Here is a 13,606-nt window from a genome sequence, read left to right as displayed (position 1 = left end):
ACTGCAAGTGGTTGATGACGCGCTGAGGATACTCGATTCGGGGGGGTCCTGTCTTCTAATTCTCCTGGACCTTTCTGCAGCCTTTGACACTGTCAATCACAACACCCTCCTCAATATCCTTCAACAGAGAATGGGCATGGAGGGCACTGTGCTTAAATGGTTTGCATCCTTCCTCTCTGATAGATCCCAAATGATCAAAATTGCGAACAGTCTTTCTTCTCCTGTGGCGGTAGGTCAGGGTGTTCCTCAAGGCTCTATACTTGCACCCACATTGTTCAATCTCTACTTAGAACCACTGGGAGACCTCCTAAGCAAATCCGGGATTCACTACCATCTCTATGCAGACGACACTCAACTCTACCTCAAAGTTGCCTCCACCCATGATCTCTCCTTCCTAAGCTCTACTCTGGACTCCATCCAAAACTGGATGTCAACTCATCAACTGATTCTGAATCCTTCCAAAACTGAATTCCTCCTCTTCTCCTCCTCACTCTCTCCCCCCCCCCCCCCCCCCCGGTTCAATCATGGATGGATCAGCTGAATCTACTCAACACTAAACCCATCATTGTCGACAGCGCAAAATCCCTTGGAGTTATTCTAGACAAAAAACTCAATCTAACCCCCCACATCAATTCTATTGCAAAATCTGCTCGTTACCAACTGCGTCTTCTTTGGGGAATCAGACGCTTCTTCCCGGAGCGGGACCTTATAACCCTGGTGCAATCGCTGGTCCTCTCCAGATTAGAATACTGCAATTCTCTTCTTACTGGCCTCCCCAAATCTCACCTGTCCCCACTTAAGTCTGTTTTCCATTCAGCAGCTCGCTTCATCTATGGGGCCAAAAGAAGCGGCCACATCACTCCCATGTTATCCACCCTCCGCTGGCTTCCCTTCGAGGCTAGAGCTATCTACAAGACCGCCTGTATCACCCACAAAGCCTTGCACTCCTCCTCTCCTCGCTACCTGGCGAACAAACTGAAACTCTCTGGAGGCTCTAGACTTTCACGCAATGCGGAGAATCTTCTACTTGAACCTCCCACTTTCAAGAAGGAGAGATCGATGTCCCAATCCTTTTCAGGCAACGCAGTGAGAATCTGGAACTCCTTTCCGCCTCAGCTCCGGACCACCACCACCTCCTCCCAGGCCTTCAAAAGGGACCTCAAAGTTCTCCTCCTTCAGAGACACTTCCAAATGTAATTCACGTCCTCTTGCTATTTGGAGGAAGACTTCCCACTACTGATATTTTCCACGACCATGGAAGTGCCTTCCCAGTGTGTTCTTGTGGTTGGAGTGTCTGCCTCTTTGGAGTATTTTCCATGTACTTGTGTTTGGTGCCCTTGTGTAACATGCACACACCACTCTGCCCTTGTAACACACGGCTGCTACCTCTCACATGTTTTTACCTTTGATACTTGCACAAGTGCCACTTTTGCCTACGTAGCGCTTGTTCTTGTGCCTGAGTGTCTAGCACCTTTTGCAGTATTACACCTCAAATGATACTTTGTTTTCTCTTATAACTGCACACTTGTCACTTTTTCCTCCTGTGCACTTTTTACTACCTCATGTATTCTGTTTGCTCACAATTGTCACTATTATCTTCACTACCTCATGTATTTTTGGTTGCTCACAATTTTTATTACCTCATGTATATTGTTTGATCACAAATGTCACTATTACTTTATGTAACGTAACGTATGCTTTTGTAGTGTTCTCTCATTATGTTTCTTTTCTGTTCCTTTTGTGAAGCGCTCTGACACCTTCGGGTAAAGTCCGCGCTATAGAAAAACGCATAAATAAATAAATAAATAAAAAAAATCCTGGGCAGATATTTTACTTCCGGCCTTCTGAGGGGTTGGGGCGGGGCCCTGGGGCTGAAGGGGCCAGGCCCCGTCCCTGATTGGCCCCTCCGCACAAGCCCACATAATGCCCCGCCCCCTACTAAACCTCGCCCAAGTGACGTAGCCGCCGACGCCCCTCCACGCATGCGCAGGTATTTCAAGCAGGGCGCTTTTAGCAGCTTGGGCCCGCTGTAACCCTAGAGGTAGGACTCGCCGTGACCTCTCAGGAGCGGTCAGATGGCGGCCATGTTGGATCAGGAATGGAAGTAGGACTCGCCGCGCAGCGACCTCTCGGAGAGGTCATGTGGCGGCCATCTTGGATCGGGAATGGAAGTAGGACTCGCCGCGCAGCGACCTCTCCGGAGAGGTCCGACGGTGGCCATCTTGGATCGGGAATGGAAGTCGGCCCCAGGCCGCCCTCTAGGTCCCTGCAGCGGCTGAGCTTGCGGTGCCCAGGGTCACACGCCTCGCAGCACTGGAGCTGGGATTGGGAGCGCTGCAGCCAGGCCCAGTGTAGAGTAGGAGCAGCTGGGGCCGGGTCAGAGCTTCCTAGGGCTGGGTCTGCAGTTCAGTGCATTGATTTTTAGGTGGATTAGAGCTGAGCTCTGGGTGTTTGCTGATCTTACTGCAGTTTGCAGTGGTTTCTAGGTGTAGACAGGCTGGGTACAGAGTGTAGTTTTTGCAGTTCAGTGCATTGATTTTTAGGTGGTAGAGCTGAACATTGCAGTTTGTGCTGGTGTAGAGCAGTGCTTTGGGTGCTTGCTGATCTTTCTGCAGTGATTTCTAGGTGTAGGCAGGCTGGGTACAGAGTGTAGTTTTTGCAGTTCAGTGCTCTGATTTTTGTATGTGGTAGAGCTGAACATTGCAGTTTGTGGTGCTGTAGAGCTGAACTCTGGGTTCATGCTGATAATTATGCAGTTTGAAAGGGGTTCCATGCATAGACAGGCTGGGTATAGGGTTTAGTGTTTGCAGTTCAATGCAGTGATTTTTAGCTGGTGTAGAGCTGAGCTCTGGGTTCATGCTGATAACATTGCAGTTTGCAGGGGTTTCTAGGCGTAGACAGGTTCAGTACACGGTGTCGTTTTTGCAGTTGACTGCAGTGATTTTTGGGTGGTGTAGTGCTTCGCTTTGGGTGCATGCTGACAATATTGCACTTTGTTCTAGGTGTAGTACTGCAAGATTGTGGCCACAAGCCTCACATTGTGTGGTGGGATTTACCTGCAGTGTAAGCTTTATGTTTTAGGGGCTCTGAATTCTCTACCTGGGGATCTGTGAAGGTTACAGAGATGCATGGGCTCCGGGGTGGCAGGGCGGTGCTGCTCTCCGCTGTATCTGTAGCCATTGGGGCAGGCCTGGGAGCTGGAGCTGTGAGCTGGCGGAACTGGGCTAACCCTGAGCCAAGACTCTTGACTGTCCAGGCTGCCACTGAGCTGGTCCCTGGGGCTACTAGCCTCATGAAGTATGGCTTCCCTGGAGGCCTTTCCCAAGTGCGAAGTCGTGAGGGTTATGCACTGGCATACGACCCTCGGCTTCGAGGCGCTGCATGGGTCATCGAGAGGCTGGACACAGAGCGGCTTCAAGGGTCTTCCACCCGCAAGGCCTGTGAATTCCAGGAGGACAATACCATACATGTCTACCACCGGGCCACCAATGCTGACTTCAAGGGTAGCGGCTTGGACAGGGGGCACTTGGCAGCCGCCGGTAACCACAAGTGCAGCCAGAAGGCTATGGATGAGACCTTCTACTTGAGCAATGTGGCACCACAGGTATTGGTCGCAGATCCTCTTAGTCCTTCTTGCAGTGTTGGGGTGAAGCAGAGTACAGTTTCTGACTGGTCTCAGTACTTCCAGGAGCCATGCATAGCCTGCATTTAAAGAGTACTGAAGTACCTCTACCAGACCTTTTTTCTACTCATCGATGAGGAGTTGGAAAGCGCTTTTTTTCTTTAGGGAAAGGAAAGGCTGTAGTTTGAGGAGTAGTTTCTCCACACAATTAACCAAGTAATTCAGGATGTAAATATAAGTTCTGCACTGGGTTTAACTTTTAGGTTAGTTTTGCAGTGTACACAAGGATAGAGTCCCACAGGGGCTCTCCCTAAGCCCCACACTCTATAACATCTATGTATGTTGGATGGCTCTTCTTATCTGCTACGCAGACGACACCCATATTCTAATTTTTTAGATGAAAATTGCCAGCAGCCGTTGGCGAATTTCATGAACTGCACACGGGACTGGATGAGTAAGAATTCCCTCAACATTGACAAGATAAAGATCTCATTAATTTCTTGCCACTATTTTTCTCATGCTCTGTCCGATAATTTCCGGCTCACCCAACTAGAATAACCTCCCACAGAGTCCTCTTTGCAGACCCCCAGTTTTGTGTTCTCAGGTTAATAAACTGGCATCCTCCTACTTACGTCTATGCTTGACGCACACAATTCTCCTATTTACCTTTTAATCTTGACGACTAGAGATTCAGACAACTTTCCACAGACGCCTTGTGTCAGACCCTGTTTAAGAGGCCGGATGGCCGCACGGGCTACTGGTCTTCCAAAGGAGGGACAGAGGCTTTGGAGGTTCAGCATACAGGCCCCAGGTTGCTATGACAAAAGCAAGAGTGTGCCCTTCCTAAGGAGGAGAGAGGAAAGGGAGGAGGGAAGGGGGGGGGGTCGAGTTGAAGGTGCCAGGTGTTTGTAAGGAAAAGTAAAGGTGAAGGGGGAGTAGCTCCAATTAGAAGCAAGAGCCCTCACACACCCAGAAAGGCGTCCTGCTTCATCATTGGGCAGCTCCTCGTTGGGCTGGCGCTGCAATGTCCAACGGGACCTGCAGGTGGCTCTTTGCTGGAGATCTCTATTTACCGATGTGAAACTGAAAGGGGGTGGTGGGGCATATGTGTAGTGAGTAGCGATGGGTAGAGGAAAGTGTAGTTATACATAGCAATGCGACTTCCCAAAAACGATCTGTGTTCCTATGCTATGAATGGAAACAACCGACTAAACAGTCGTGGCTGAAGAGGGGAAATTATACCTGCTTCAGCTCAGGGTGTAGTGTGTGGGGTGAAGGTGGAAAGAGGAAGGGGAGGAGGGGTGATCGACGTGTTTCATGCCCTAAATCGTCCAGTTGGATCTTGGCATTTCTTTAGGACGAGGAAGAGGTGTGGCGCCGCGGCCAGGGCGACTGACTCCAGAAGCTGGGGACCACGGTTCGATCCCTGGCACCGGCGGCAGGTTAGCCCAGCACCATGTGACTCTGGGCAATAGCTTGCTTAATCTTCCCGACGGCCCCCAGCGCCTAGAGACCCTAACGGGTGATTGTGCGCTTTACACATGTGGATTATTATTATTATTATAGGACCAGCGGATCCTCAGCTACTCTTAAGGGTGACGGCCAGACGCGGGTAAGTCCTCCCCGTCCTCTTTAAGGACTGCATACTCTTGCTTTTGTCATAGCACGGGCTACTGGGCCACACCAGTGGGATTGAGGCCTTTTACCAATGTTGTTCCAAGTCCTGCCTTACTATGGCTCGGCAAAGTGAGCTAAACAGAACTCTTTCATTACTTGACTCTCAGTAGTAGCAATGTCGAGCATTATGAACTGATGTTTAGTGTTGTTATTATTCGTTCTCTCCTCATATGAAATTTTCCCGAGCTCTCTTGTATATCTTTGCCTTCCTATAATAATTTTAATGTAACGATTTGTATCATAAGTTTTGCTTGTATGATTTGTACTTACAAATCGAATAAAAGCTTTGAAATTGAATTGACTCTCAGTAGTAGCAATGTCGAGCAGTCACAGGCTTCTCAGGAGGTTAGTGTGAGGGTTGCTCAGGCTCCATAATCAATACCATCCCACCAGCAGCGCAACAGGATCAACGTCCAGACCAGTGCTTCTCTTTGTAGAAAAGACAAGAACTTTTATTACACAGAAAACAGAGAATTACAGTACATACTCAATAATAAACGAATACCCGATTCAAGGGTGCAAGTCTTTGTGCTCTAGCAGCCGCTGCTGTCTGGGCCTCTACCTGTCTTTAGTGCCCCCCCGGTTCTCTCTTTCCATGTTCAGAGATTGAGGTAGGTCTATGGATGCAGCTTATGCTTTCAGAACGCCCCCAAACCTCCCAGATTTGTATTGGCACTAGCACTGACTCTCCTATATCACTTGTGAAACGCACACTATCACGTTTAGCACACACGTACAACGCACAGGATGTTGTGCTCAGGGTTCCGGGATCATAACAAGCAGATGGATGAATAATTGGTGCTGCCGCTTTGCAGGCTTCATGTCCACTTTCCAGAGGAAATACAATTCAAGTTGAATCCCAAATTGGTAATTCCCATCTATTTTGAATTTGTATAGTAAAAAGGTTCTCCCGAGCTTCAGTGAGTTACACTGGGCATTGGCAGTGCAAGCTTCCCTCGCACACACAGAATATCACAGGATTCCCACAAGTCAATGCATGCTACACACACATGCACCCATAATGGATGTAGCACAGGCAGAAGGGTGCAGGCTTGAGCGTACAAGGACACATACAGCCTGTGCAGTAGGACTGCAAGCTCTTATCACCCAGCCACACAACCTGCAGTAAATGCAGCATTCCTGCAAGAATACTTGAATACTACTTCAATTTTCACAGAGCGCCGGCTATTTCCAATCACAGAATTCTTTGCGACGAGCATGCCTAAGAAAACTGTATCTAACTGTGTGCAGGCCTGCAACCGTTCATACCCGACTCCTGACTGCTTCTTGCTTTGGTATAGCTATATGGTTGGTGTGTCCTGTTTGAAGAACATCTCTAAACCAATGCTTCTTACAAAGGCCACACTCTTCCATCCATGCCATTTGGAAGAGCTTCCAGCTGCCTGATCACCACCAAAGTGCTTTGTGGCCTGAACATGGCTATGGAGCTCTGCGTGAAGGCTGAAGTACAGCGCAGCCCACATTGCATGACACATACCTCTCTCTCTTACTGCTTCAGGAGCAAATCCAATGTTTCCAGAGGTTGCACCCAGACTCCTTTCTACAACTTCAGAGCATCTGGTGTGAATATTGCAAGCAGCTCAAACATAAAGCGGGGCAAGGGAGTTGTTAGAAATGGGATTTCTGGTTGGCTAAGGCTTGCGCCAAAGTCAGGCAGAAACCACCATTCTAAGTCAGGGCAAGGAAGTCACCCGCCAAGATAACCCCTGCTCACCCTCTTGGGAAACTTGGCACGAGCAGTCAGGCTTATCTCCGAGGCGATGTGTAAAGCATTTGCGCACGCACCCACCAGCAACAACATCCAAGGCCCCCCACAAAAGGAACTCCACACAAGGTTATATAAAAATAGCCTTTGTATTATCAAAACACATCAGAATCAGAATCACAGGATATACATAGTGCCAACTGGCACGGGCAAGATTTACAAGGGATTATATGTACACAGGACAGGGCCACACGGACCACTGTCAGGAATAAGCACTTGGTAGAACTAGAACATAGAACATAGAACAAGCAGAGCTTCACACATGATGCATAAAAACACATTCAGCGGTGTAGGTAAGACACATGACGCATAAAACACATTCAGCGGTGTAGGTAAAACACATGATGCATAAAACACATTCAGCGGTGTCGGTAATACACATGACGCATAAAACACATTCAGCGGTGTAAGGAAGACAAATGACGCATAAAACACATTCAGCGGTGTCGGTTAAACACATGATGCATAAAACACATTCAGCGGTGTAGAAAAGCAACTTTGTACATGATGCATAAAAACATATTCAGAGGTACCAGAACACAGGGTGCGCAAAACATACAACTCACAGTACATTTCCTAGCACCCTAAGAAGCACATAACTCACAACAAAGTCCAGGTTGCGCCACTGCGCCAAAAACCTAAACGTAGTAGCTGCCCACTACTTGCTGGGCAGCTGAGGACAGGGACAGAACAGGGCCTAAATGCTGCAGCTGGCACTAAGTGCTGCGCAGCTGGGGAAGGCCAATGTAGGGATGAAGGAGTGCGACTCACTCCTGAGTCCAAAGTACATGTCCCTAGGAAAGAAAAAACCTAAACGGTGCAGCTGCCCACTACTTGCTGGGCAGCTGTGAACTCAAAACTGGGGCATGGGTCCTCACTGGCCCTCTGAACAAATTGCGCCACAGCTGGGAGCCCTCTGGCTCTAGAAATAAAACTGCGCAAAACATGGGGAGCCCTCTAGGCTCTGGGACTACGGGGGCCCTCAGGGGCTAGAACACAGGCCCCTCTGGCCCCCCCACTGGGGCTTTTGGAATCATTGGGTCATCGTTGGCGCCATGCATGGCTCTGGAGGACACGGGACCCCCCCCCCCGGGGCCCTTTAAACTACCAAAGGGCCATTGGTGGAGCGGCCCGCTGCCATCGGGGGCTGCTCTGAAGAAGGACACCACTCTGGCGCCTCGGGAGCACATCTAGCCTCACCCCCCCACCCCCCGCCCCAGCCGTCTCAACTTATCGGCTCTCAGCGCGGGGGGAGGCTCTCTTCATCGGCTGGCGGGGCAGGCACCGGCAATGTGCCTGGAACCCTTCTGGGAGCACCGCCTTCGCAAAGGCGCCCTGCCTCACCCGGTCCTCTTTCCTCATGGGCCGGGACTTCGCGAAGAGCCCTGGGCAGCTCCGGGCAGCTTTTCCTTCGTGGGACTTCTTCTTTCCCGTGCTCCCCCAATCAGAGTGCGGCTGCGCGCGGGACTTCCCTTCAGAGCCGGAAGTCCCGCCCCAAGTCAGGCACGACGGTGCCTGACTTCCTGTGTGCGGAGCGAGGGCCGCGGCTGTGATTTGAGTGGGCAATAACGAGGGGTGGGCACCCTCGATTAGCAATTTAAAATGTATAAGCCAGGTGGGCACTCGCTAAGGAGCACATAAGCGGGGTGGGCACCCGTAATTAAAATAAGGTAAAAATGAGGAGCGCTTCCCTTAGAGGGAAAACGACAGCGCTCTGACCAGTAATGGAAAATAAAGCGCTCTCAAGGCGCTGGGGGCACAGACAGCATCAGGGCCCTAAGGAATGACCCCTTAAGCAGCTAGGGCCCCAGCAACAAGGTCCTCCTAGGTAAAGAAGGAATCCTGGGGTAGGGAAAGGGGAGCAGGCAGCTCCTAACAAAGAAAAAGTCCTCCAGTCCACCCAGGCAAGGCAGAAGGGTCCAAAAGAAGTCCCTCAGCAATCCAGGGGCTGGGCAGGGCTCAGGGAGGCAAGCCTTCCCCTGGGCCCCAGCAGCAGCACGCCCTTGGTAGATTCTAGTCAGGAAAACAAGAACCTTTTACAAGAGGTCACAGCCTCTTTTTATACACAAAATTCCTTTGTCTAAAGGTGCAGGCAAGGGGCAAACCAGATACAACTGGTTCCTGAGCACTTTGTTTTGTTCAGCCCCTCTCTCTATTCACAGGATGGGTCAGGGACATCAGACACACCACAGGGGGTGGAGCCAGCATTGTGGGGGGAAAGCCCAGCCCTATTCAGGTCCCAGGTGCACTCCTCCCCAGCCATCAACATGCAGATCTCCCATTCACCACCGGGGCAGACCCATCCTGACTCCAGGAGCCTGGCACATCAGCCAGCCCCAGCCAATCACAAGCCAGCACATTCACTGCACAGACAGGCCAACTTCTAGAAGTGGCACTTCCACACTAGACACAATAACGCCGCACACATCATCGTGCAGCATTTAATCACACGAGTCCGCACATACCAAACTCGCACCTGCACTCCCCACGCATCAGGAATTACCATGGACACACACATTCCCCATGCATTCCTATGGGAGGGCAGGCCAATCTCACACACGCACTCAGAGAGCGCGCGCACTTTACACTGCGCCACAGTGCTAAAGTGCCCAAAGACCAGAAATCATTATAATTATGTAACACTAAAAAGGCAAAAAGTTCAGGGGTGTACCTGCCAGAAGGGCCAAGTCCAACAGGAGTGATCGAGGTGAAAGCACACAGACTGAACTAACAGCTTTGCAGGCCGGGACATGGGGAACAGGGTGGGCCTCACTTAAAGGAAAATGGGGCAGGGTGGGCTGGGCGGTCATGAGCTGCTTTCGTCAGGTTTATAAGTCTCAGTATCTTCATTTTCCTATCTGCAGGACCCTCACATGAACCAGAACGCCTGGAATAACCTGGAGAAGTACTGCCGGAGCCTTGCCAGGCACAATAAGAGTGTGTACGTCTGCACTGGACCCCTCTTTCTACCCAGGTAAGGACTGCGTCACCAACTCCTCCAGGGCCAGTGACTGTGAGGGCCAGGGCAACCGTGAACCATGTGTGCTTGTGTTCTTGTATGTTTCTGGCTATGTGCTTGTCTGTGTGCGTCAGTGCGCATATGAGAGTGTGGGCTCACATTGGTGTGTGCTTGTGCATGTCTGTGCGTGTGATGGTGTGTGCACGCTGGATTTGTTATTTTCTGGCGGCCGCTGTCCTGGATATTGACTTTAACTGCCTGATGCCTAACCTTAGGATGCCCACCAGTGTACCAGTGTACAGTACAGTCTCCTGCCTGACCCCAAGATGGCTTCCATAGTGGTCCCCTACACGTTGTTTTACTTCCCTGGGACAACAATTGGACATTGACCTGACCATGAACCTATCCCCTAACCTGCCTACACATCAGGACTTGGAACCTGTGGAACTTACCCCAGACTGTGGAGACCCAGCAATTTGGCTGATGCCCGGTGGAGCTACCATATAGCTAAAGCTTATTTTTAATTTGTCCTCTTCCCCAGACTCCACTCACAATTTCCAATCCATTATGATTTTCATCAGGGACTGGATGAGTTACAACCACCTGAAGTTAAACCCAGATAAAACCGAGCTGGTTCTTACAGGTGGTTGCTCCAGTCCCTGGAACCCCACATTCTGGCCTTCTTCCCTGGGTTCTCCTCCTGTCCCCTCCTCCTCAGTCAAGACTTTAGGGATAACATTGAACAACCATCTCAACTTGCACTCCCAGATTAGTTCTGTTGTTTCCTCCTGCTTCATGACTCTTCGCACCATCCGAAAGATTTCTCGCTTCTTCTCCCTTTCTGCCCTCAAAATCATTCTCTTAGCCATGGTCATCTCCCGTATTGACTACGGCAACGTTCTTTATTCTGGTATCCCTGCTTGCGAGTTACGGCGACTTCAGCTGGTTCAGAACCAGGCCGCCCGACTTGTATATAAGCTCCCTAAATTCCATCACGTCACCCCGTTACTCAAAGCCTTACACTGGCTTCCTATTCGGGAACGTTCCCTCTTTAGGATGGGCTGTATCACCTTCCAGGCCCGGGCAGGGACGGCTCCTGCATTTATTAATTCTGAAATCAAGCCCTATCTCCCTTGTAGAGAGCTGCGCTCTTCCTCCCAACTCCTTCTCGCGGTTCCTCGATTTAGGAGAAAGAAACTGGGAGGTATGAAATTCTCCATTCTCGCCCCTGTTTTCTGGAACACTCTTCCTCTTTCCCTTAGGTATTCCCCTCATTATTTAGAGTTCCGAAAAGCCCTCAAAACCTTCCTTTTCTCTCAAGCCTTCCCCCATTAGCGGCCTATTTCCTGCTCTGACCACGGGTTTGCATCCCTAGCGCCAAGAAACCGCTTGGTAGTCGTGCGCTCTACAAATATATTTTAAAATTCAAATTCAAGATGGGTTGTGAACTCCCCCTCCCTGCCGTCACCTACCCAGCCGGACCTTAGGCAGATTTTCCCCTCGTCTCTACGTCCTGTCTTCCTCCTACCCTTTTACCCTATCCCCTTACCCTTCCTGCTCCATTCCCCTTGTCCCCTATGTTCTTTAAATGCTTTTCTTGATACTTATGTAACTTTTAACTGATGTAATTTACAACATTATTGTCCCTCATGTAAAGTGCTCGGATTCTATCGGGTGTAGCCAGCGCTATATAATAACTCATTAATTAAATTTGTTCCCATTCAGTACTCTTTCTCCCTTTGTCTACCTCCCTAGCTCCTATCCAATCTCCCCTGAATCTCTCACCTTGTCTGCTAGTCTTCCTAGCCCCCTGTCCTTTGTGCCCTTTGACTAAGCACTCCTTCTCCCCTTGTTGGGGAAAGATCCAATATTTATACTCTGGAGTCTCAGCGTACCCGCTGGGAGAGTCCACTGCGCCAAGGGAGCCACTCACAGCTGAGGTATGTTATGGCACCCCTTGCCAAAGCACTCCCTCTCCCCTTTTTGGGGAAGGATCCAGTGTGTAGGCCTTGGAGTCTCAGAGACCCCTCTGAGAGAGTCCACTGCGGAAAGGGAGCCTCCCGCAACAGAGATAGAGAAGTGATACCACTTCCCCTGGGATCACAGCTTACTGGACTTTGGACGTCGCTTTGACTCGTCTACCGGTTTGTGTCCCCGTCGCCCTTCCCCTCCTCTTTCCATGCGAAGTCCTTCACCCTCCCCTCCTCTTTTCCGCCTTCATTACCGGTCTACTTCCCCAGCTCCTTCCCCCCTCCCCTGAATCTTTCCCCTTGCCTGCTTTTCCCCTTACATATTTGTGCTTATTGTTTATCCTGACCTTACAAGTAACTATGTTGCCATGCTCTAAGAACTGTGTAACCTTTGTAACGATGTAACCTGTAACTATGATCTGATGCTCATGTAAAGCGCTCTGATACCTCCGGGTCTAGCCAGCGCTATATAAAACCTTTAAAATAAAATAAATAAAATAAAAAAATAAAGTGTGTTTAGTTAATGTACTGGACTGGATGCGGCAAAGAACCTCAAATGTAGTAAGACCAAAATCTTGCTGTTTCGGATCTTTCCAAGATAACCGGTGGTCTGCTGCTCTGCCTCCCCCACTTCGGCCTGCTACAGCATCTAAGAATCTGGGCGTTACATTTGATAATAAGCTTTTCTCCCAGTCCCAGATTTATTTTGTGATGGATACCTGTTTTGCTTTGTTCCAGTCTCTGAATTTCTTTTTTCCTTTCTCCCTTGTGAGTCTCGGAAGAGAGTGGTGCACGGGCTATTTATAGCAAGACTGGACTAAGCCAATATTGTTTATCCGGGTCTCCCTGACCCTTGGATTAAGCATCTGCAGATTGTCTAGAAAGCAGCTGCTCGCCTGATCTTGAGGATTTCCTGCCCTGAATCCATTTCAGATCCTTCATCAGTTCATTCGTGTAGTGTTCAGTCCAGAACTGATAATATATCTTGCAGCATCATAGCCATCCTGGATGTTTTGAGCCAGGTTGGCCCAAAATTCCTCGGGGAATGCTGGCAGATTTCGCCATCAATGTCCCATGAAGCTTGGGTATAGCTCCCCAGCAAGAAGTTGGCATTGATTGACTGGAGGACTATAATGGCAGAGTAACCACCCCTCCCCCTTCTGGAATGCTTAGATTTGTTTTGACTCTTCCTGGAGAAGTGCTGGGAAATATTCACTACATTGATGGAAGCCTGAACCACAAAGGGTTCTGTTGTAGGGTGCTGCGTCAAGAAGACATTGTTGCCTGCCAACTGCACGTGGCCCGTGGCTTCTGACAACCTTCCTGTTCACTGGCGGATAAGAACAAGGGTTAGACCAGGTGCCCACAAGGGTGACCGCCAGGGCTTCACTAAATGGAAGGGAGGGTTTGGATGAGGTTTGACCATGATGAAACACCTCTGTCAGCAGGTTAATTTTGATTTCCATCGTTGTTCGTTGTAAATCCCGTACCTCTGCCGCGGTTCTTATTAGCACAGCAAAGGAGGCGCTTTCTCCTGTTGATGGTCCAGGAGGAGAACACAGCCCAGTGCCTGGGGAAGTGTACAAACCACT

General features: G+C 49.9%; 1 protein-coding gene across 1 annotated transcript in view; it reads left to right on the top strand.

Moving 5' to 3' along the window:
* Positions 1-1,986: 1,986 nt before the first annotated feature.
* ENDOG (endonuclease G) overlaps positions 1,987-13,606 on the top strand; it is a 39,713-nt gene continuing 28,093 nt past the window's right edge. Inside the window, exons 1-2 of the mRNA XM_078646570.1 lie at positions 1,987-3,604; positions 9,950-10,059. Coding sequence (XP_078502696.1) covers positions 3,125-3,604; positions 9,950-10,059 — 590 coding nt within the window. The 5' untranslated portion in view covers positions 1,987-3,124. The remainder of the gene's footprint in view (positions 3,605-9,949; positions 10,060-13,606) is intronic.

This window comes from Lissotriton helveticus, chromosome 5_2 (genome assembly GCF_964261635.1).
Source record: "Lissotriton helveticus chromosome 5_2, aLisHel1.1, whole genome shotgun sequence".
Classification (NCBI taxonomy): domain Eukaryota; kingdom Metazoa; phylum Chordata; class Amphibia; order Caudata; family Salamandridae; genus Lissotriton; species Lissotriton helveticus.
Note: the sequence above shows the minus strand (reverse complement) of the source record. Positions and strands in the feature narration are given on the sequence as shown.